Source organism: Vulpes lagopus, chromosome 1 (assembly GCF_018345385.1).
Source record: "Vulpes lagopus strain Blue_001 chromosome 1, ASM1834538v1, whole genome shotgun sequence".
NCBI lineage: Eukaryota > Metazoa > Chordata > Mammalia > Carnivora > Canidae > Vulpes > Vulpes lagopus.
Window position 1 is genome coordinate 116,541,130 of NC_054824.1, and position 19,757 is coordinate 116,560,886.

The window sequence follows — 19,757 nt, forward strand, 5'->3', positions numbered from 1 at the left end:
ATCTCTATTAAAAAGTCACCATAATTTCCTTTACCTGTTTCACAATGTTCTACATTATCTGGAAATGTTAACAAATCTCGGGCAAAGACTGGATCTCCAATGGGTTTAAAATACAATTTTCCATTTCGGTAATGAGGTAGAGGTCTGAATAAAAAGAAAATTTAAAAATATATTAAAAATATACTTCTAATAAAAAAATATATAAAATAGTATGTATATATTGCTTATCAGTATTGTGATCACTTAAATCATTTCCTCATCCACAAGTGACACTCCTAATGATTAACTATTACACTCTTAGAAATTAGAATATTTACTATATAAGAATATCTACTTAGTTTTATCTGTCTACTAAAATTAATATAAACTAACTGTTGAGTTTGACAAGGGAAAAAGAAAAGCAGCCTCTAAAGCTAGCCCTAAATGGGGATGCCAATAATATGACTATATTATGTGGAGAGTGGCCCAAGTATGGACAGGGGAAGATATCCACGTGAGGGAGACAGATCTGGTACTCTGGCTCCCTGTCCCTTCCCACACAGTACAAAATGAACAACTGAAGCCCAGAGAAAACAACGATATTCAAGAAGTGGAGGCTGACTGGAGTGTCAGGACCTTTCTCATGGTTCCATGCGGCATAGCTTTTCACAAGTCTTGAAAGTATGAGTGCTGGAGGGTAGGTAGGGGTGGTTCTAGGAGCTAATTAACTCAATCTCAATAAGAGCTACAACACCAGGAACAGACAGGATAACTAGTTTCTAGTGCAAACATTAGTCCTAAATACCAAATCCTTATTTTCCCTAAATCAAAGATTCTTAACTTTGTCTTCACAGATTCTGCTGATAAAAGAAGCACCCCCCCAAAGGGAAAAATTATTCACACAAAAAGTATTATGAATACAGGAATTATGATCTGACTAGATTTCCAATACTGTTTAAAATGGGTACTGACCAGTAATACAGCAGGAGTTTTTAGAAACTGATAGATTTGAGTTCAAATTCTGGTTGTTTCCTAAAACTATTTTTAGATTACAATGAATTACATTAGTTTAATAATACAGTAAACTCTTAATATATTAGAGTTCCTATTCTCCTTATAGTCCCTTATCCTACCCAATTGTAAAGCTTTGTTTAGGAATCTGAGAAAATTAACAATACTGTTCTACATTTTTTTGTTTTGTTAGCATTTCCTTCCAGTGTTTTAAGATCAAAATCAGACTATATATAAAGTATTTTTAAATTTAGATAAAAAAATGCCTAATTGGTTTGCATGGTTATTCCCTAAAAACATATTTTGAAAAGTAAATGAGGAAATAATTACTTAAACCAAAATAATAAAACATTCTAACTAGATGGTCTCTTACATTTCAACTTTGTTACTGGCAGTTCCAATAGATATCTTCTCTGCCTAAAACATGACTACTTATCTTCAATGGACAAACAGGACAAAACACATTCATCTATACCCTTACTCCAAATAAAAGAGTTTCATATTTCATCAATGATATTGACATCCTTCCTAGGTAAAAGCCAAAAATCTTCTTTGGGTTTGTATGTGTCTGTGTAACTTACATACAAGTAAGATTTACTTGGCAAAATAAATATGGCCAGCATATATGAGTAAATACACTGCAATACCCACTTTCATGAAGTGTACACATTTGTAATGAAGATAAAAATAATCTAGATAATTTGAGTCCCTGCTCAGTTTTAGGCATCTTTTATAGAAACCATTTTAAAATTAAGCCCTTTGTTAACAGAAAAGATATTTCAGAAAAAAATCATCACTCCCACTTTTTTCTAACCTTTTCCAGTCTGGAAGAGTCTTCTTATAAATAGAATCCAAGGGCAAGACCTGCTGACGACCTTGGGTTTCATCATAGATGCGACGTGCAGCATCAGTGGTCAGGGTGACTACACAGTCCATGTCACTCGCCAGATGCCAAGAAATAACCATTGCAGCTCTATCATCTTCAATTTGTGCCAGGTGTGCAATCTATAAGCCATTTTTAAAGATCAATTAAAAAACTTTTAAGTATATAAAAATTTGATATTAAGTATTTTAAGAAGCCTACATCTAAACAGCAAAAACTTTTCTGAAATATAAGAATTAAAAAATTCTCAAGCTAGGGATCCCTGGGTGGCGCAGCGGTTTGGCGCCTGCCTTTGGCCCAGGGCGCGATCCTGGAGACCCGGGATTGAATCCCACGTCTGGCTCCCGGTGCATGGAGCCTGCTTCTCCCTCTGCCTGTGTCTCTGCCTCTCTCTCTCTCTCTGTGACTATCATAAATAAATAAAAATTAAAAAAAAAATTAAAAATTAAAAAATTAAAAATTCTCAAGCTATACATGCTTACTGGCTTGAATATTAAACATCGATTCTGCTATTAAATTTTGGAAAAACTGTCCTACAAATTAAACTCCTGTAATTTTAGAAATGAGCAAGAAAAAATATTTACAATGTTATCAGCTAACTAATGATGCAATTTTCACAATTGGTATCTTTAGTATTGAGATGTCTTGATAAAGTTATCATAATATAGATTTAAATAATATACAAATTGAATAGATGTAAGATTAAGATTCAATTAGAAATAAGTATATATCATACCTTTTTAAGTAGGTATCTTATTCCAATATTCTTTTCTGAAAATAAACCTAAATGTCACAAATAATAATTTCTGCTTATAAGAACACACTGGAACTTAGGATAAATGGCTACTCTATTTTTTTTTTAATTTTTATTTATTTATGATAGTCACACACACACACAGAGAGAGAGAGAGAGGCAGAGACACAGGCAGAGGGAGAAGCAGGCTCCATGCACCGGGAGCCCGACGTGGGATTCGATCCTGGGTCTCCAGGATCGCGCCCTGGGCCAAAGGCAGGCGCCAAACCGCTGCGCCACCCAGGGTTCCCAGCTACTCTCCTATTTACAAATACTTTAGTCACAAGCATTTTGCTCAGTCTAACAACATTAAAATGTTTGGGCCAATTTTAAAACCTCATTTACTATACTGGTACAGTCACATCTACCCTTTATTCTTTTTAACTGACCAGCCAGCAAAAACCTGCCCTAGCAATGAAAATATTGTGTCATTGTTAGAAACATCACAAGATCTATTCTTGTATTCCAATTCTCTAGACGTTAGTGGAATAAAGGTAAGAAGAGAGACATGCAAAGAAACTAGTACATGTAAATGAAGATGAAAAAAATGTTCCGGGGGCACCCAAGTGGCTCAGTGGCTGAGCGTCTGACTTTGGCTCAGGGTCCTGGGATCAAGTCCTGCACAGGCTTTCTGCAGGGAGCCTGCTTCCCCATCTGCCTATATCTCTACTGCTCTTTGTGTCTCCTGCACAGGCTTCCTGCAGGGAGCCTGCTTCTCTGCCTATGTTTCTGCCTCTTTCTGTGTCTCTCATGAATAAATAAATAAAATCAGGAAGGAAGGAAGGAAGGAAGGAAGGAAGGAAGGAAGGAAGGAAGGAAGGAAAGAAGGAAAGAAGGAAAGGAAAGGAAAGGAAAGGAAAGGAAAGGAAAGGAAAGGAAAGGAAAGGAAAGGAAAGGAAGTAGGGAGGGAGGGAGGGAAGGAAGGATGGAAGGAAGGAAAAGAAAGAGAGGGAAGGAAGGGGAAGGAAGGGAGTGAAGGAGGGAGGGAGGGAGGGAGGAAAGGTTCCAGCAAACAAAGGAAGGATTAGAAGAAGCAAATCAAAGTGAGTAATCTCTTACTTGTGACCACAAGTGTTAGGACAGGTATTTAAGAGAATATGCCCATGCACATGCACAAGCGGTGGGGTAGAGGAAGAGAGAATCCCAAGCAGGCTTCCCACTGAGCACAAAGCCCAACGTGGGTTCGATCCCACAAGCCTGAGATGATGACTTGAGCGAAAATCAAGAGTTGGATGCTTAACTGACTGAGCTGCCCAGGCGGCCCATGGGGTAATTATTTCAAGTAAAGTTATGAGCAGAAGCTCTCCTTAACATTACACTTTCTCCTTAAACTACACACAGGTTTCTCCTTAAGAACACAGTATTTTCTTTTCCAAAAACCTAATCCTTTTGTAGATATAACTCAATCTTTTTACTTGTGTACCCATAACAATGTTCTGTTTATTTAAGCTTTAACTACTTTTTTCAACTTTTTTGAGCCTACCCTAGCCATTTTTCATGGATGTTATCAATTCTTCCTCAGGGATACAAGATGAATGGCACTTGAAAGAAATACAGATGGGATTTCTAGGTATTTGGGATTCAGGAGGGCAAGACTAAAATATACAACTTAACTGAGGTATTCATAATTACAAAATTATTTACGTTATAATGTCTAGGTGAAAATTTCCTCCTCTTGTCCCTTCCCTTACTATATTCCACATTTATTCTAGTTTTAGAATAAATACCAGGAAGAATTTTTTAAAAGAGGAATCAAGGAAGATTAAGTATGATTTGAAAGGAGTAGAAAACTTCCTCTTGATGGTTAGAAGAGGGCTTGTAGTCTTAGAGGACAGAGAAGAACCTACATAAAATGAGATTCCAAAGGTTTCCCCCAGATTTTCATAATACGTAATAAGAAATATTTGAATGAAAGACTTCAAAATACATTTCTTCTGCGAAAATTTATTTTATGCTTTGGTAAAATCTTATCTATTAAGAATTCTGTATCAAATAACCTTTGAATGTGGAATGTTAGTACCCCAAAGCAGGCTAACTATACTATCTATATGCTTAAATCACAGGACTGCCTCTTCTATAAACTGTTTCTTTCTATAAATTTTTTAAATTGGTTCTGAAGACTAATGATTTTAAAAATTATAAATCAGAATCTTTATAAATTTGTATCTTTTTAAAAATTTATAAATTTACATCTTTTTTAAAAAATTTATTTATTTATTCATGAGAGACACAGAGGCAGAGTCTCAGGCAGAGGGAGAAGCAGGCTCCATGCAGGGAGCTCGACGTGGGACTCAATCCTGGGTCTCCAGGATCATGCCCTGGGCCGAAGGCGGCGCTAAACCACTGAGCCACTCGGGCTGCCCTAAATTTTCATCTTAATTTTTCAATTTTCATATTTGGGGTTTAAATAATAATGCAACATGGTTTCAACAGCAAACATGGCCACACATTTTTAGAGTAACCATTACCCTCTATTTTCACTGTGTAGTTAGCCTGTGATGTTAGGGAACCACTTATAAAGAAACTACACTGGACTTTGAAGTCAGGGAAACCTTGGTTTATGTCTAAGTTCTGTCCCTTAATAACTATATATTGACAATTAAGTTCTCTGAATTTCAATATCCTCATACAAAAACTAGAAACACTATAAAAAAACATAATGGTTGTAAAAGTAGTATGTACACAGGCATAAAGAACAGTGATTAACATACACACTTTGGAGTCAAACTCCTGGTCTTGAATTCGTGTTCTACAATTTTAACTGCTTGCTATGCAACCCTGAACAAGTTTCTAAAAAGTCTTTCTGTACCTTACTTTCAGCTTCCTCAATTTTAAAACAGAGGTAAAAGCAGAAAGGAGAGATGCATATTAAAATGGAAAAGTTTAACAAGTAACAATTAACTTATTGTTGTTTTTTCTGAAGTTCTAGGAACATCCCAGAATTCACTCTCTAACAATATTAGACTCAGAAAAATTCTAATCTTTTTCTTTCATTATCTCACTCAAGTCTGAGCACATGGAAAGGTCTTGGCTATCTAGAAAGTCATATGACACGAAAGCATCTCTAAGTAGATAATAAGCCTTGAACATGCTAATTTCTATCATAGCCTTCAATAGTAAATAAGAATTATGGAGTTATGCATTTGTTTTAAATTTTGCCAAATCCCTACTATGGTAATAAGAACAAGAAATTTATGGGAAAAAATTAAAAAGTACAAAGAAATCAACACTCTTTTATTATAATGTCACATTAAAACACATTTTAAACAAAATAACGTAATAAAATGTACTGATTGCCTCTTAAAAGGTTTAAACACAAACCTTTCCCAAAACATCTCCACTGCCTTTAGTATAGTTTGGAAGAGTACACGATCTTCTAGGTTTTTTCCTCAGTTCTTCCTGTTCTGATAGCTTTCTTTTCAAAAGTGCTTCAATGTGTGGCATCTGTAATTTGTAAAGAAAAATTAACTACAAGGCTATTACTCCTGTACCAGACAGCCATAAGGATAGCAGAGAAAAATCAACAATTTGGACAACTCAAGAATATAAAGTTATTAAACAAGCATCACTTTAAAACAATGTGGTTATAGTAATGTTAAGTTTTCACCTCACTGATTATCTTAAGGAAATACACAACCTACAATAGGACTTCTCTTTGCAACTAACTACAGCATTATACACATAAAAAAAGTTTCTTAAGTTTTAAGAAATCTATTGTCACTTTATCTCATTTTCTTTGCCACCACGTATACTGGTTATAGCTTATGAAGCCCTTTCAGCACAGTTCTCAAATTGTTGTATCATTAATTTCACTTATTGGTGTCATTAAGTTAGAAATACAAACTTCAATTTCTTTGAAAAAAGTATCATTTTGTTAGCCCCTTTTAATGTCTAGTGACTAGACTAATCCACATGTCTTGGTACTCCCAAAACAAGTGTGCCCATTACTCTCTAAATAAAAAATGAATCGTAAAAAAAAATTAGGGACTATAATTTAATAAAAAAAAGCCTTTCACTTATACATGGAAACTATACCTGTTGTGTTGTAGGGATGTCAATATTATGTGTTTTTAGTTCATTTTGCAACTGAGCCTCTTTTAATTTTGCTTCTTCAACTCGGCCTAAAATTAAAAACAAAACAAACAAACCTGCATCAATTTGTAATAATCCCAGAATCATAGGTTTTGAAAAATACTTTCAATCTCTTGGGTTCCCCCCACCCTTGTAATGACTGATGCTAAAGTAAAACATATAAGTGATTTTTTTTTTAGAAATCCAAAATGAAACTAAGTCTAAAATTAAGATTTGGATCTAATACACAATAATGAGAAAGAAAATTTGATTTTTAAGGTGGTTTTAAAAAAAATAAAATTTATGGGCATCTGGGTGCCTCAGTCGGTTAAACATCTGTCTTTGGCTCAGGTCATGATCCCAGGGTTCTAGGATCAAGCCCTGTCCTGGGCTCCTGCTCAGTGGAGAGCCTTCTTCTTCTCCCTCTCCCTGTGCTTGTTCTCCAGAGTACCCCCCTCACTCCCACTTTGTGTCAAATAAATTTATTTTTTCATAAAATATGTAAGTATATAAATAAATAATGTCTTTAAAAAATACCCACACCCAAATTTGGTTTTAAGGTGGTTAAGGAAGATAGTATATATTAATACTGCAAACTCCAAGTAATCTTAGATAAATCATTTGATCCTGATTCACATGACTATATATAACATACATAATTGCATAAGATTGTGACAAGAACCAAGTAAGACTTTATAAAAAGAACCCTGAGTGCTGCTACTGATGTATTTTCTCATCATCCTACATAGCTTCTATTATCCTCTAAATATCGACCTTGGATATACAAAAGTGAGTACCTTGAGACAGGCAGTACATTTGTCAGTTAACTGATCAAAATTTTAACTATGTAGTTAACACAGAGACAAAAACCACAACAAAAAAATCTGACAAATGGAAAAAGATAAACCACAACCCAAAGTCTTATTTTAAATCTATAAAATTGATTATGAATTGCAGCAAACATGATGCATTTACTTAAAAGTTAGATGCTTCTATACCATGTGTGCTGCCCTGTACACCTCCATAGTGTGACACACCGCAAATATTTTAAGCAAAATACACAGTCACAAGACTCAACTAAAAATTAAATTACATATCACTTCTGCAGTAAGACTGTCTTTTAGTATCTTCTGCTAGAACCTGGAGCCAGATATAAACATTACTGTCTTGTTAAAAGCCTTAAATTTCCACAGATTGATTTCTATTAAAAAAAATCTCAAATTTTTATAGGTAAGCAGGATATAAATTTATTTAAAATGATAATCAAGAATGCAACCATTACTGCAGTGTTCTGCAGTTTATTTGTAGTCCAGGAAAGTAGACAATTTTTCTGTCTCATGGTCTCAACCTTCTGCCTTACCATTCCCCAAAGCCTAATTTTTCATTATCCTTGAATACAGAATGACTTACACTTCATTTCGTCAAGAAGCTGATTGCTGGCTTCAAATAAACTTCTATACATTATAATATTCTTAGATAACTGGTCCTTTTCTTTTGTAAGTGCTGCCATTTGTTGCTGCTTCTTAACATCTAAGAAAAAGCATTCAGATAATTTAAACAATTCTAAAATTGTGACTTTTCCAAAACATGTCATAACATGATTAGGTAACTAATAAGCACCATGTTAATGGAAAGTATAATAAAAAAAAAAAGTACCATACACATAAGAAAAATCCTCTATTTTCCTAAAAACTTACCATTGTAAAACATAAATGGTAGAATATATGATTCTAATGTTCTTGACAGAGCTGGTAGCTGAGGCTCAAATACAATAAAATATTCAGTACTATCCCTTCCAGGACTATTTTCCGCCAGCACTAGATTCTGTAAAAAGAAAAGAACAGTTAGAAAAACAAGATTTAAAATGGTATTGTCAATGTATAAATGTTACATATCTATCTTCCTGTGTTGTTTCCAAGTGAGTGGGGTAAATTTTAAAGGCAACAGGCATTGACTGATCCTTAAGACTCATCAACATTAATTAAAACATCAGAAAAAAAAAATAAAACATCAGCATCACTCAAGACATAAAACTTTTTATGATCTTATCAATGGACAGATTATGCAAGATAATTACAAGAAAAAAGGTATCTTTTCTTTTGGAACAGAAGTATCAATGGCCAATTACTATCTTAACTGGCAAAGTCTTTTTGACGCCAGCCTTTAAGAAGCTGAAGCAGTGTGAAACAGTGGATGGCATAAAAGTTATAAAAAAAAAAATCACAGGCATGCCCAAAGCCCAATGGTGAGTTTAAGTTACAGCTGTTACCATGGAAGTAGACCCACTAATCCCAGGTGACCAAACAAGAGGTCCTAAAAAGCTCAGAAGATTTTTTATAATGTATTTTCTTTATTAATGCACATTTAAAACACCTGCAATATAATTTAGCTTAAGACCATAGCACGTAACAAGTAAATAATGGAGATATATTTACATTCTAATTTTTTTTTTACATTCTTTACAGGAAACAAGATATTATTTTATTTTTTAGACTAGTACATTACCAATTCAGAGATAGAGAAGCAGAATTTTTAAAAACGTAAATCCATAAAACGCTTGCAGAGCAATCCATGAAATAAAATTATAAAATACAGATAACAATTCTTTTCTTTCCAAGGACTATAGAATACAAATCTACCATTAAACTAATATGCAGTCATACTTAGTTATTAAAGCTGTTTTCAATGTATTTACATGAATATAAACACAGAAAATACAGTTCACATTTTTAAAACATGTAATTCATGTTTTTAAAACTGTGGAATTCAGCAGTTTTCTTTCAGCAATCAATCTAATTTGTTGATCAATACAAGTGAATATCTAGATACTAATCTGTGAAATTTATGCATAGTATAGGTATATGGTACGTATCCTTTTGCTGGGTGAACATTTAGTTTTCTTGAAAATTTTTAACTACAATTTTAATATAGCAAAGAAAGTATGTTTCAGTATTTTTCTGTGTGTTCTCTAGAATAATGAGAAATAGGACTCATTAAAAAGAGTTTAATAGGTAATATCAAATTTCCCTTCAAAAAGCCTGTTGATTTATCTTCTCATCATTAGTACGAATATCTAGTTTCGCTGGTGCTGGCCAACACTTCATTATCAAGTTTTCTTTTCCCAAAATGGATGAAAAACAACCAGTCATTATCATTTCACTTAGCATTTCCTTGGTACTGAGGTCATGCATCTTATTTACTGGTCCTTTTTACTTTCTCTTCCATTAACTGCCTTCTCATACTCTTTATTTTTTACTAAAAAATTACTTTTAAAATTTTTCTACTAAATTATTTTTCCTTATTGATTTGTAGGAAGTTCTTCAGATTTAAAAATGTTTAATATATCTAACCCAACTCTGCACCCAACTCTTATGTGTGCAGAGCAATATTTCTACACAACATAATTAAGAACATTTTTTTTTATTGTATGGTCAGATAAATCATCTCTCTACATATCCACAATTCAGGGTCAATAATTATCAACACGCTGCCATCATTCTTTTAATTCTAAGATATGATTATGATATATAAAGTTTTAACTTTTTATATAGTTAAATATAAAATCTTTGGGTGAGGGGATGGGTTATATGGGTGTTATATGCAACTGATGAGTTACTGAACATTACATCTGAAACTAATGATGCACTATATGTTGGCTAATTGAATTAAATTAAAAAAAATATAAAATCTTTTATGTCTTAAGGAGGCCTTTCCTATATTATTTCAAAGTTTTATAGTTTGCAATCTCTGATGTACAACTTATCAAAGAAAAACAGAGTAACAAAAATGAGAACTGAAGAGTCCATAACTGGATCCAAGCACAAATGGGAATGTGGCATATGAGAAATGGACAAATACGTAGAATAAAATTTAGAAACCTTTTTCAGAAATTTCTAGATCAAATAAGCAAAAGTATAGAGAATTTAGAATTCTCTAATGTAATTAACAAACTTGAACAATAAGCTTAGATTATAACTTTACAGAAAACAGTACATATTTTCAAGCAAACATGGAATATTTACAAATAACACTGTGTTCTGAGCCAGTATTTCCTAAATGTCCATATTGATGAGAATTACTGGCTTGGTAAGAGTCCAGAGCCCTACCCTAGACCTACTAAAGCAATCTATGAGTCAGGAGCCATGGAAGACTCAACAGTTTTCTGCTTATTCAGCGTGGCACTGGGAACCTCTAGTGGAAATTCCTATGTATGACATGAAGCTTCAATTCTACATGCAGCGGCAAGGAAAGAGCTTACGTCACCATCTTAAACTCACAAATGTGTATAGCTGGGGTAGCAATTTCAAATGCCTACAAGGGGCTAGGGGTGGGGGAGTGTCAAGGAAACAGGATAAAGGTAGGGTGGGCTAGGTGTATTCTTCCAATAGAGACTGACTTTGGTTAAGTGTCTACCTTCAGCTCAGGTCATGATCTCAGAGTCCTGGTATCAAGCCCTGCATGAGTAGGGATCCTGCTTCTCCCTCTCCCCCACCCCTGCTCTCTTTCTTTCTCTCAAATAAATAAATAAGTAAAATCTTTAGAAAATATATATCTTTAATATAAAGTTAAGGAAATGATAAACATTCCAAAAGAAAAAGCATCAAGAGACAATCCTAAAAAGATCAAGAACAAGAAAAATGTTCAACCTACTGGTAACAAAGTATTTTTTTAAACATAAGAAACTTGGGTTAGAATTCTAAAAATTATTCATATTTAGAGTTGGCAATATTATGAAGAACATACGCAAATTTGTGGTGGGACTATAAACTGAACAGCAATTGGCAATAGCTAATGACCAAAAGGCTTAAAATAAACATATCCTGCCACCAATTTGGCTTCTAGTAATTTCTTAAGGAAATAATCAGACTATGCAAGCATATACACAGAAGAAACATGATAAAAAGCACTAGTGATAACTACAAGCTTTGGAAAGAAACTAAATTAAAAAAAAAAAGAAAGAAAAACTAAATTTCCACTTAGGATTGGTCAAATAAATTTATGTTCATTAATAAAATGGTGTATGTTTATACTTAATGATGAGGAAATACATCAAAGATGTGTCAAATTAAAATTTTTATAAAAGCAAAATTCTATAAATTTTATAAAAAAATTTTATTAATGAAATTTTACCCCCCACCCATGTATATATGTCATCTACACATAGGGTATCTGTGCAGTATTTGTATGTACAGAAAAGTCTGCAAAGTAATTCACTAAATTGCTAATCATCATTATCTCTGAAGAGTGGTAAAACAGTGATTGTTTACATGTTTGTACTGTGTATTTTTTATACAACTAAAAATATTTCCCGTTTGGAAAAAAAAAAGGTAACAAAGGTAAGCTGCTTTGTTAAGTTTTTCTAGATATGTATACATCTTACCTGGGTATGTTATGTTCTGTTTCTATCCACAGAATGGTAACTTTTAAATATATGAATACATAAATATATTATCACTGAAGCTAAAAATCATTATAATCAGAGAGAACATTCACAGGGAAAAAGGGGTTCTTGCCCAAAGTAATAATAATCCCACAAGTTCAATTTGTAATAGCTTACAGCAAAATCACAAAATATTTCCACTCACTTTCTAATTTAATGCTATACTTATAACATTTTCATAGCTATATATACAAATGAACAGGTATTGTAACACTGTGGTTTAAATGACTAAGTATAGTAACGTTATCTGCCAGAAGACATAATAAATTACCGTGATTTCAGCTGAACCTTTCACAAAGGGAAATTCAAGTGTTCTCACTTTCCCGATAAAGAGTGGTGTATCTGTATCTTCCTCATTAGATCCTTTAATGGTAGCTACTACAGTGCCAACCAAATCAATTCCGGTATGATTGTTGTAGTCATCCTTCAAGGAAACAATAAAAAACGAATTAGAAGAACTGGTAAAATTAAACCCAGAAAAGAACATAGTATCCCACTAGGAAAATTTTCCACAAAGGTCAAGTCCCATTACTAGTGTCACATGTCTTTCTTAATATTCTTGGCAGGTCTATTGCTACTTACTCCCCCAGTAATCAAAAGCTTTGAGGAGCTCACTATGATCAATCAGAGCAGAGCTCTTAAAAATAATTACTTCCTTCTTTCCCATCAGCAAAATGGACACTGAGGAGTCAATTTATCTCACACATATTCATAGAACATATGGGAAACAGGAGATTAAAGAAACGTATATATTAAGAAAGGCAGGCAAATTTCTGCATTTTTGAGTCAGTTCTACTTGGTATTAAAATACAAAGGTGTTTATAAATAATTCATCCACACAAATTTTCCCTATAGCCTTAAACTGAATAATTAATATCTGACTCTATAAATAATTATTTTGCACACTAAAACAAAAATAAGTTTTGTTACTCTTTACAAGTTTGGAAGTAAATAAACATTACCGTAATAGTAAGATGTAAATCTCTGACCAAGGTCCTGCTGGCAACTGAGCGAACATTTGAAACAGCTGGTGTAGCTGGTTGGATTTTAGGCACTAACTTCACAGGCTGATTAGGGAGAACATCAACTATAATCTTACAAAACAGAAGCAGCTTTGTGATTAACAATATATTAATGGTTTAGTATTTAAGAGTAAGACAAGAAATAATGCTAGCATACACTAAAAAAATGTAATGCTACTTTCTAAGATAGATTTCCATTAATCACCCAAAACTAATCAACTTATTTTCTAAAATTCAGTAGAAAGATTTGTCAGAGATAAATTTTCAAATGTTAACAGCTATCTAAGGGCAAATTTAGGAGATTTAAAAATACAGGTAATTTTTAGACATTTAGTACACTAACATATTGAATGGAGATGATGTATATCAAGATTACCTTTAACTTCATTATCCAGAATTCTAATACATAAAATACTATTAACTGAAAATTTTTCATGTATGGTTGATAGGAGTAACCATACCATGATATACACTAAAACGCTTACTGAACTCCTCAAAATAAAGAGAAATGGAAAAGTAACTTAAGTATCAGGTCATATTAATCAACCTATTTTAAATATATTCTAATATTTCTGAAATTTGCATTATTTATACTTTTATTATCAACTGCATCCAATAATTAATTCACTTTTAAACAAAACCATTTCATTCCTATACTAACCAAGAAAATGTAAAGCTAACTACAGTATATAAAAAGAGTAAGCAAACCTGTTCACTGTTAAGAATATTTGCTTTATCCATCATAAAACCAAACTGGATACAGTATGTTCCCACTTTGTTAGGAATTGCTTTATCCCTATGTTGAAAGAAAGAGATAAGATTACTGATACCTTTTAAATAAAAAGGGAAGGTATTCAAAACATCAGCATTTCTACTCCTTCTACAAAAGTAAATGAATAAAAAAAGAATGACTATCACTATATTTGCCTTCATTCAACAAATATTTCCTGTAATATGAGGCTTTATCCTAGGTCCCAAGGGAGAAACAATTCAGTTTTAAATCATCTGAATCTCTGAATGTGGATGGAAAAGAAAACAGACTGCTACTGGCCCAGATAACGGAAACAAATGTAAACCTGACCTGGAGAAAGAAAATACTTTAGGCTTCAAATTATTTCTGTAAATACTCATAAGCAAAACATATGGTAAACAACAAAAAATAACAACAGAAATAAGAGCCCACTGAATCAGACTAAAAGGAACTTGAGACAGGCTTTAATAAACTCTGGTTACTGATTCTTAGCATAATTAAAGACAAGATTGAAAATTCCTGAAAATTCCATCAGAGAACTAGGCCTTAAAAAACAAACAACACTAAAAATACTGAATAGAAATTGATAATTGAAAGATGGATTTAACAAGCAAATTGGGTACACTGAGTAGATATTAGTTACTGAAGGTAGTTTAGAAGAAAATATCTAGAAGAGAGACAATAAAGAATGGCAAATAGAGAGAAAGAGGAGAGAGTACATTGTAAGGACTAATACACCAGAAAAAGAAGAGGGAAAGAATAAGCAGAACCCATATTTGGTAAGATAATGGTTGATAATTTTTCAAACCAGAGCAAAGACCATAAAATCAAAGCCTATGAAAACTAAGAAGAAAAAATAAAAAGAAATTCATGATTAGACACATCACAGTAAAACTGCTGAAAAAAAAGAATAGAAATAATTACTTTTCAGGATAATAGTAAGGCTGGGGCACATGGGTGGTACAGCTATTAAGGGACCAACTAATGGTTTTGGCTCATGTGATCTCAGGGTCTTGGGATAGAGCCCCTCATCTGCTTAAGACTCTTCTCCCTCTCCCCTGACTCACGCACGCGTGTGCACACAGACACACACACTCTCTCTCTCAAATAAATAAATCTTAAAAATATTAATAGTAATAAGGATGACAGCTTCTCAATATAAATAAAAGGATAGTGAAGGTTGGCTTACAAGTACTGCAAGAAAGAAACTGCCAATATAAAGTAAAGTATCATTTTCAAGAAAAATACTATTCTAGTATGAAGGTGTGATAGATATATTTTCAAGTAAAAATGAGATAATTCATCATCAGCAGATGTACACTAGAGGTAATAAACACTAAAAGAACTTCTCAGATGCAAAATGATCCTAGATGGAAAACCTGAGTTGAAGATTAACAGAAATCTTCAGAAATGAATTAGTAAAGCTACGTGAACACTAACTATATGAAATAATTATGTATTAATAGATTTAACACACACAACAAAGGCATCTAAGTTGCAAGAGGGAGAATGGTGTTTAAGTGTTTTAAGATTCATGCATTGACCAAGGAGAGGGTAAAAAATGCGAAGTGTCATCACACAACGGTATAGTATGTAATTATGCATGTTGTAAACTCTCAAAAAAAATCATTTAGAGAATAATAAGACCAAGTTAATAAAGAGTAACACATGATAACTAAAAACACTTAATAAATCTAAAAGGAAAAGGAACAAATGATAGTAGAATCAACTAAAAAACTGTAAGGTAGAGTCAAAAACAAGTGCTTCTGGTAATTATTTCTAAGATCTAAACTTTTCAATTAAAGGATTATTAATGAAGGGATGAGCACTGGGTGTTATACTGTATTTTGGCAAATCGAGCTCCAATAAAAAATATACAAAAAAAGATTATTTAAAAAAACCCATTATGCCATCTATAAATGATCATTTAAAATATAAGGACACAAAAATAATGAAAAAAAGATATTTATACAAATACTAATTCTCATGATCCCTAAAGTGGTTTCTGCATGTCACATATGTGGAAAGTTGGTATACTGTTACCAAAGCAGACTTCCAAGCAACAAGCATCACTAGAGAAAAAAGCAGATACTTCATAATGATAGCGAATTCAATGTGTCAGAAAAATATAATAACGTAAGTCTATATGTAAAGAATAACACAGCCTTAAAATGTGTAAACACTAACAGAACTAAGAGGGAAAATAAATTCACACCCATAATGGGAAATTTACCACACGGCTTTAAAATATATATACATGGCAAAGTTTAAAATACATAGAAAAAATTTAATTACAGAAAACTGAAACACAATAATTACCAAATTTTGAAGTAATGAACATAACACTATTTTATATGCAGTTCATATTATTTTCTACTATATGGAATATGTTTATAAAAACTGATCATATGCACATATTACAAAAACAATTATCAGTCAGTTTCACAGGAATGAAATTACACAGGGCAGGCTCTGTGACCATAGCAGAATTAATCTAGAAATCAATAGCAAAGAGTAAGAAAATCCCATGATTTAGAAATTAAACAATATACTTCTGAAAAATAGCCATGGGCAGAAAATGAAATTAAAATAGAAATTAAAACATATTTTGATCCAAATAACAATGTAAAAACTGTTGGAAAATTTATAGCTTTACATACATATATATGTATATACAGGCTGAAAATAAATGTGTTAAATAATCTCAAAAAAAAAAAAACCAATCTCAAGAAGTTTTAAAAAGGTAGAAGTCGGTTCTTTGAAAGACCTACAAAATTTACATCTCCAGGTATGATTAACCAATTAACAAAAGTACAAATAATTTGAATGAGAGATCACTAGAGTCTACAAATTGTGAACAACTTTTAAAATTTAGCTAAGGCTGACAAATTGAAAATTGTAATTTACCAAAACTGAGCAAAGATGACACAGGAAATACAAATAGTCCCGTAACTGCTGAATTTGAAGGAACTGAATCCATTAAGTACAACCTTCCTCCCCTAAACTCCAGGCATAGATGGCTTCACTGATGAAATCTACCAAACATTTAAGGAAGAAATAATGACAACTCTCACACAAGATCCAGAAAATAAACCAAGACTTAGGGACCACTTCTCCCAGTTACTGTAGTAAGGCATATATGACCTAGATTCCAAACCTAAAAAGAATATATAAGACAGTATAGGCAATCTTGACCCATTAATGTAAATGTAAAAATTCCTAACAATTAGCAAAACAAATCCACCAACACATTTTGGTTATGGGCCATGATCAAACTGGGTTTACTCCAGTAATGCAAGACTGGCTGAATGAACATACAGAAAATTAATGTTCTGCACAACTCAGTACATTAAAAAAGAAAGCAAAAATATGACATATTACTTGAATAGGTGATGAAATGTAATGTCAGTTCATAATAAATAGAAAATTTTCTTACTAATGATTACAAAGAACGGTCTGATAAAGATACCTACAAATGAAATTCAGGATTGGGAATGAAATTAGGATGATCACTCTCATCATGTCTATTTAACATTTTACTGAAGGTCCAAGCCACTGCAGTATGGCAAGAAAAAGAAAATGCACAATGACTAGAAAGTAATCAACCTATCATATATTCACAGACATGAATGTGCAAATATTTTGAAATCCCAAAGAATCTGAAATTAAAGAGGCTAGGAGAGATGCTGGCTACAATGTGAGTAAACACAAATCATCTAGATTTCTGTAACAACAAACAAAATAAAAAATTTTAAAGGATTTTTTAAAAAAAAAGATTTATTTATTCACGACACACACACACAGAGAGAGAGAAAGAGAGAGAGAGAGAGAGAGAGAGAGAGAGAGAGAGGCAGAGACACAGGCAGAGGGAGAAGCAGGTTCTTCGCAGGAGCCTGATGTGGGACTTGATCCCGGATCCTGGGATCACGACCTGAGCCAAAGGCAGCCACCCAACTGCTGAGCCACCCAAGTACCCCTTAAAGGGTGTTGTTTAAAATAGCATCCAAAATATTAATTATCTAGGCATTATGCTGAGTGAAATAAGACAGAAAATTACAAATACTCTATTATTTCTCCCAAATACTCTATTTCACCCATATGTAGAATCTAAAAACCTCCAATTTGTAGATACAAAGAAGAGATTGATTATTGTCAGAGACAGGGACTGGGAGATGGAAAGTTTCAGTTAAAAGGAGAATAAGTCCTGAGGAAGTAATGTATAGCATGATAACTATAGAGTTAACAATACTATAGTGTTTATTTGAAAGTTAAAAGAGTAAATCTTAAAAGTGTCCAATATAAGAAAAAATTTTGTTGCTATTAAGGTGATGGATAGTAACCAGACTACTATGGAATACATCTGGATGGATGGATGGATATATATCTCTCAAATCATTATGTTGTACACTTTAAACTAATACAATATTATATGTCAATTATATCTCAATAAAACTGGAAAAGATATCAACTAATTAAAGATTAACCTAAGGAAAAATGTATGACACCTTGTTTCAAAATTTTATGAAATGATGTAAGAGAAAATAAAGAAATTTAAATAGAGGAATATGAATACTGTAAGATTGTAAGATTTTCCCAAATTTTTACTGAAACAAAAATCCCAACAAGTATTTTTTTTTTTTAAGGATTTTATTTATTTTGAGAGGGAGAGAACGTGAACAAGAGAGAGCACAAGTGGCAGGGAGGCACAGAGGGAGAAGGACAAGCAGACTCCCAGTTGAGCAGGGAGCCCATCACAGGGCTAGATCTCAGGACCCTGAGATCATGACCTGAGCTGAAGGCAGATCCTTAATCAACTAAGTCATCCAATAGATATTGTTATTAAAGCTGTGTTATTGAATATTTGATAATCTTATTCTAAATTTATATGGAAAATAAAGGGTCAAGATACGCATGAAGAACAAGGTTAGCAGACTTGTTTTATAAGATACCAAACTTATCAAGAAGGTATGGCAAAATATACAGAAACAGACAAAGAAATCAAATGGAGTAAAATGTACAACACACATTTGGACATAGGATTTAAAGATGGCATTGCAAAAAATCGATCTCAAGAAATAAAGCAGCCACAACTGTTTATATAGTTTTATACATAAAAACAAATGGCCCACTTTTAATATAACTCACAGCATTCATTAAAAATATTAATTCCAAGTATTACTGTACAAATTATAATTTAAAAAGTTTACAAAGTTAGGAGTGCTTGGTTGCAACAGAAGAGTACGCAACTACTGATCTCAGGGTCATGGGTTTGAGCCCCACGCTGGGTGTAGAGATTACTTAATTAAAAAAAAAAAAAAAAGTTAACAAAGTAGATGCAAAGCCCTGCTCACAAGCTTAGCCTTTGGTTAGCATTTGTGAACTCAGATTTTAGAAAGGTTCCCACCATTAACTGCTAAGAGTGATTCACAAAGCTTAAACTGTTTCTACAAATAATATGGCTTATGCCAAACTGTTGCTTTCCTTCTGGGAATCTGAATTCTGATATGTGCAGGCAGAGGACCCTTATACGAAAAGCCACCTAAAAAACTCTGAGTGCTAAGTCTCTGATAAAATTACCTTGGTTGGCAGCATTTTTAACGTGTTATCATAACTTGTTGGGCAATTAAGCAAGTCCTGTGTGACTTCACTGGGAAAGACCCTTGAAAATTTGTGTATGTTTTCCCTTGGACATTGCCCAATGCATCTTTTCCTTTCCTGATTTTGCTTTGTATCCTTTCACTGTAATAAATCATAGATGTCTGACTATAAATAGACTTCTGTGAGTCCTCCAAATCAATCATCAAACC

General features: G+C 33.0%; 1 protein-coding gene across 3 annotated transcripts in view; it reads right to left on the reverse strand.

Moving 5' to 3' along the window:
• SMCHD1 (structural maintenance of chromosomes flexible hinge domain containing 1) overlaps positions 1–19,757 on the reverse strand; it is a 214,730-nt gene that overhangs the window by 106,121 nt on the left and 88,852 nt on the right. For all 3 annotated transcript variants that reach the window (XM_041746908.1, XM_041746916.1, XM_041746923.1), the window contains 9 exons: positions 13,908–13,995; positions 13,140–13,271; positions 12,449–12,601; positions 8,435–8,561; positions 8,148–8,267; positions 6,702–6,787; positions 5,988–6,110; positions 1,805–1,995; positions 35–144 (listed from right to left, as the gene is read on the reverse strand). In XM_041746908.1, coding sequence (XP_041602842.1) covers positions 35–144; positions 1,805–1,995; positions 5,988–6,110; positions 6,702–6,787; positions 8,148–8,267; positions 8,435–8,561; positions 12,449–12,601; positions 13,140–13,271; positions 13,908–13,995 — 1,130 coding nt within the window. The remainder of the gene's footprint in view (positions 1–34; positions 145–1,804; positions 1,996–5,987; positions 6,111–6,701; positions 6,788–8,147; positions 8,268–8,434; positions 8,562–12,448; positions 12,602–13,139; positions 13,272–13,907; positions 13,996–19,757) is intronic.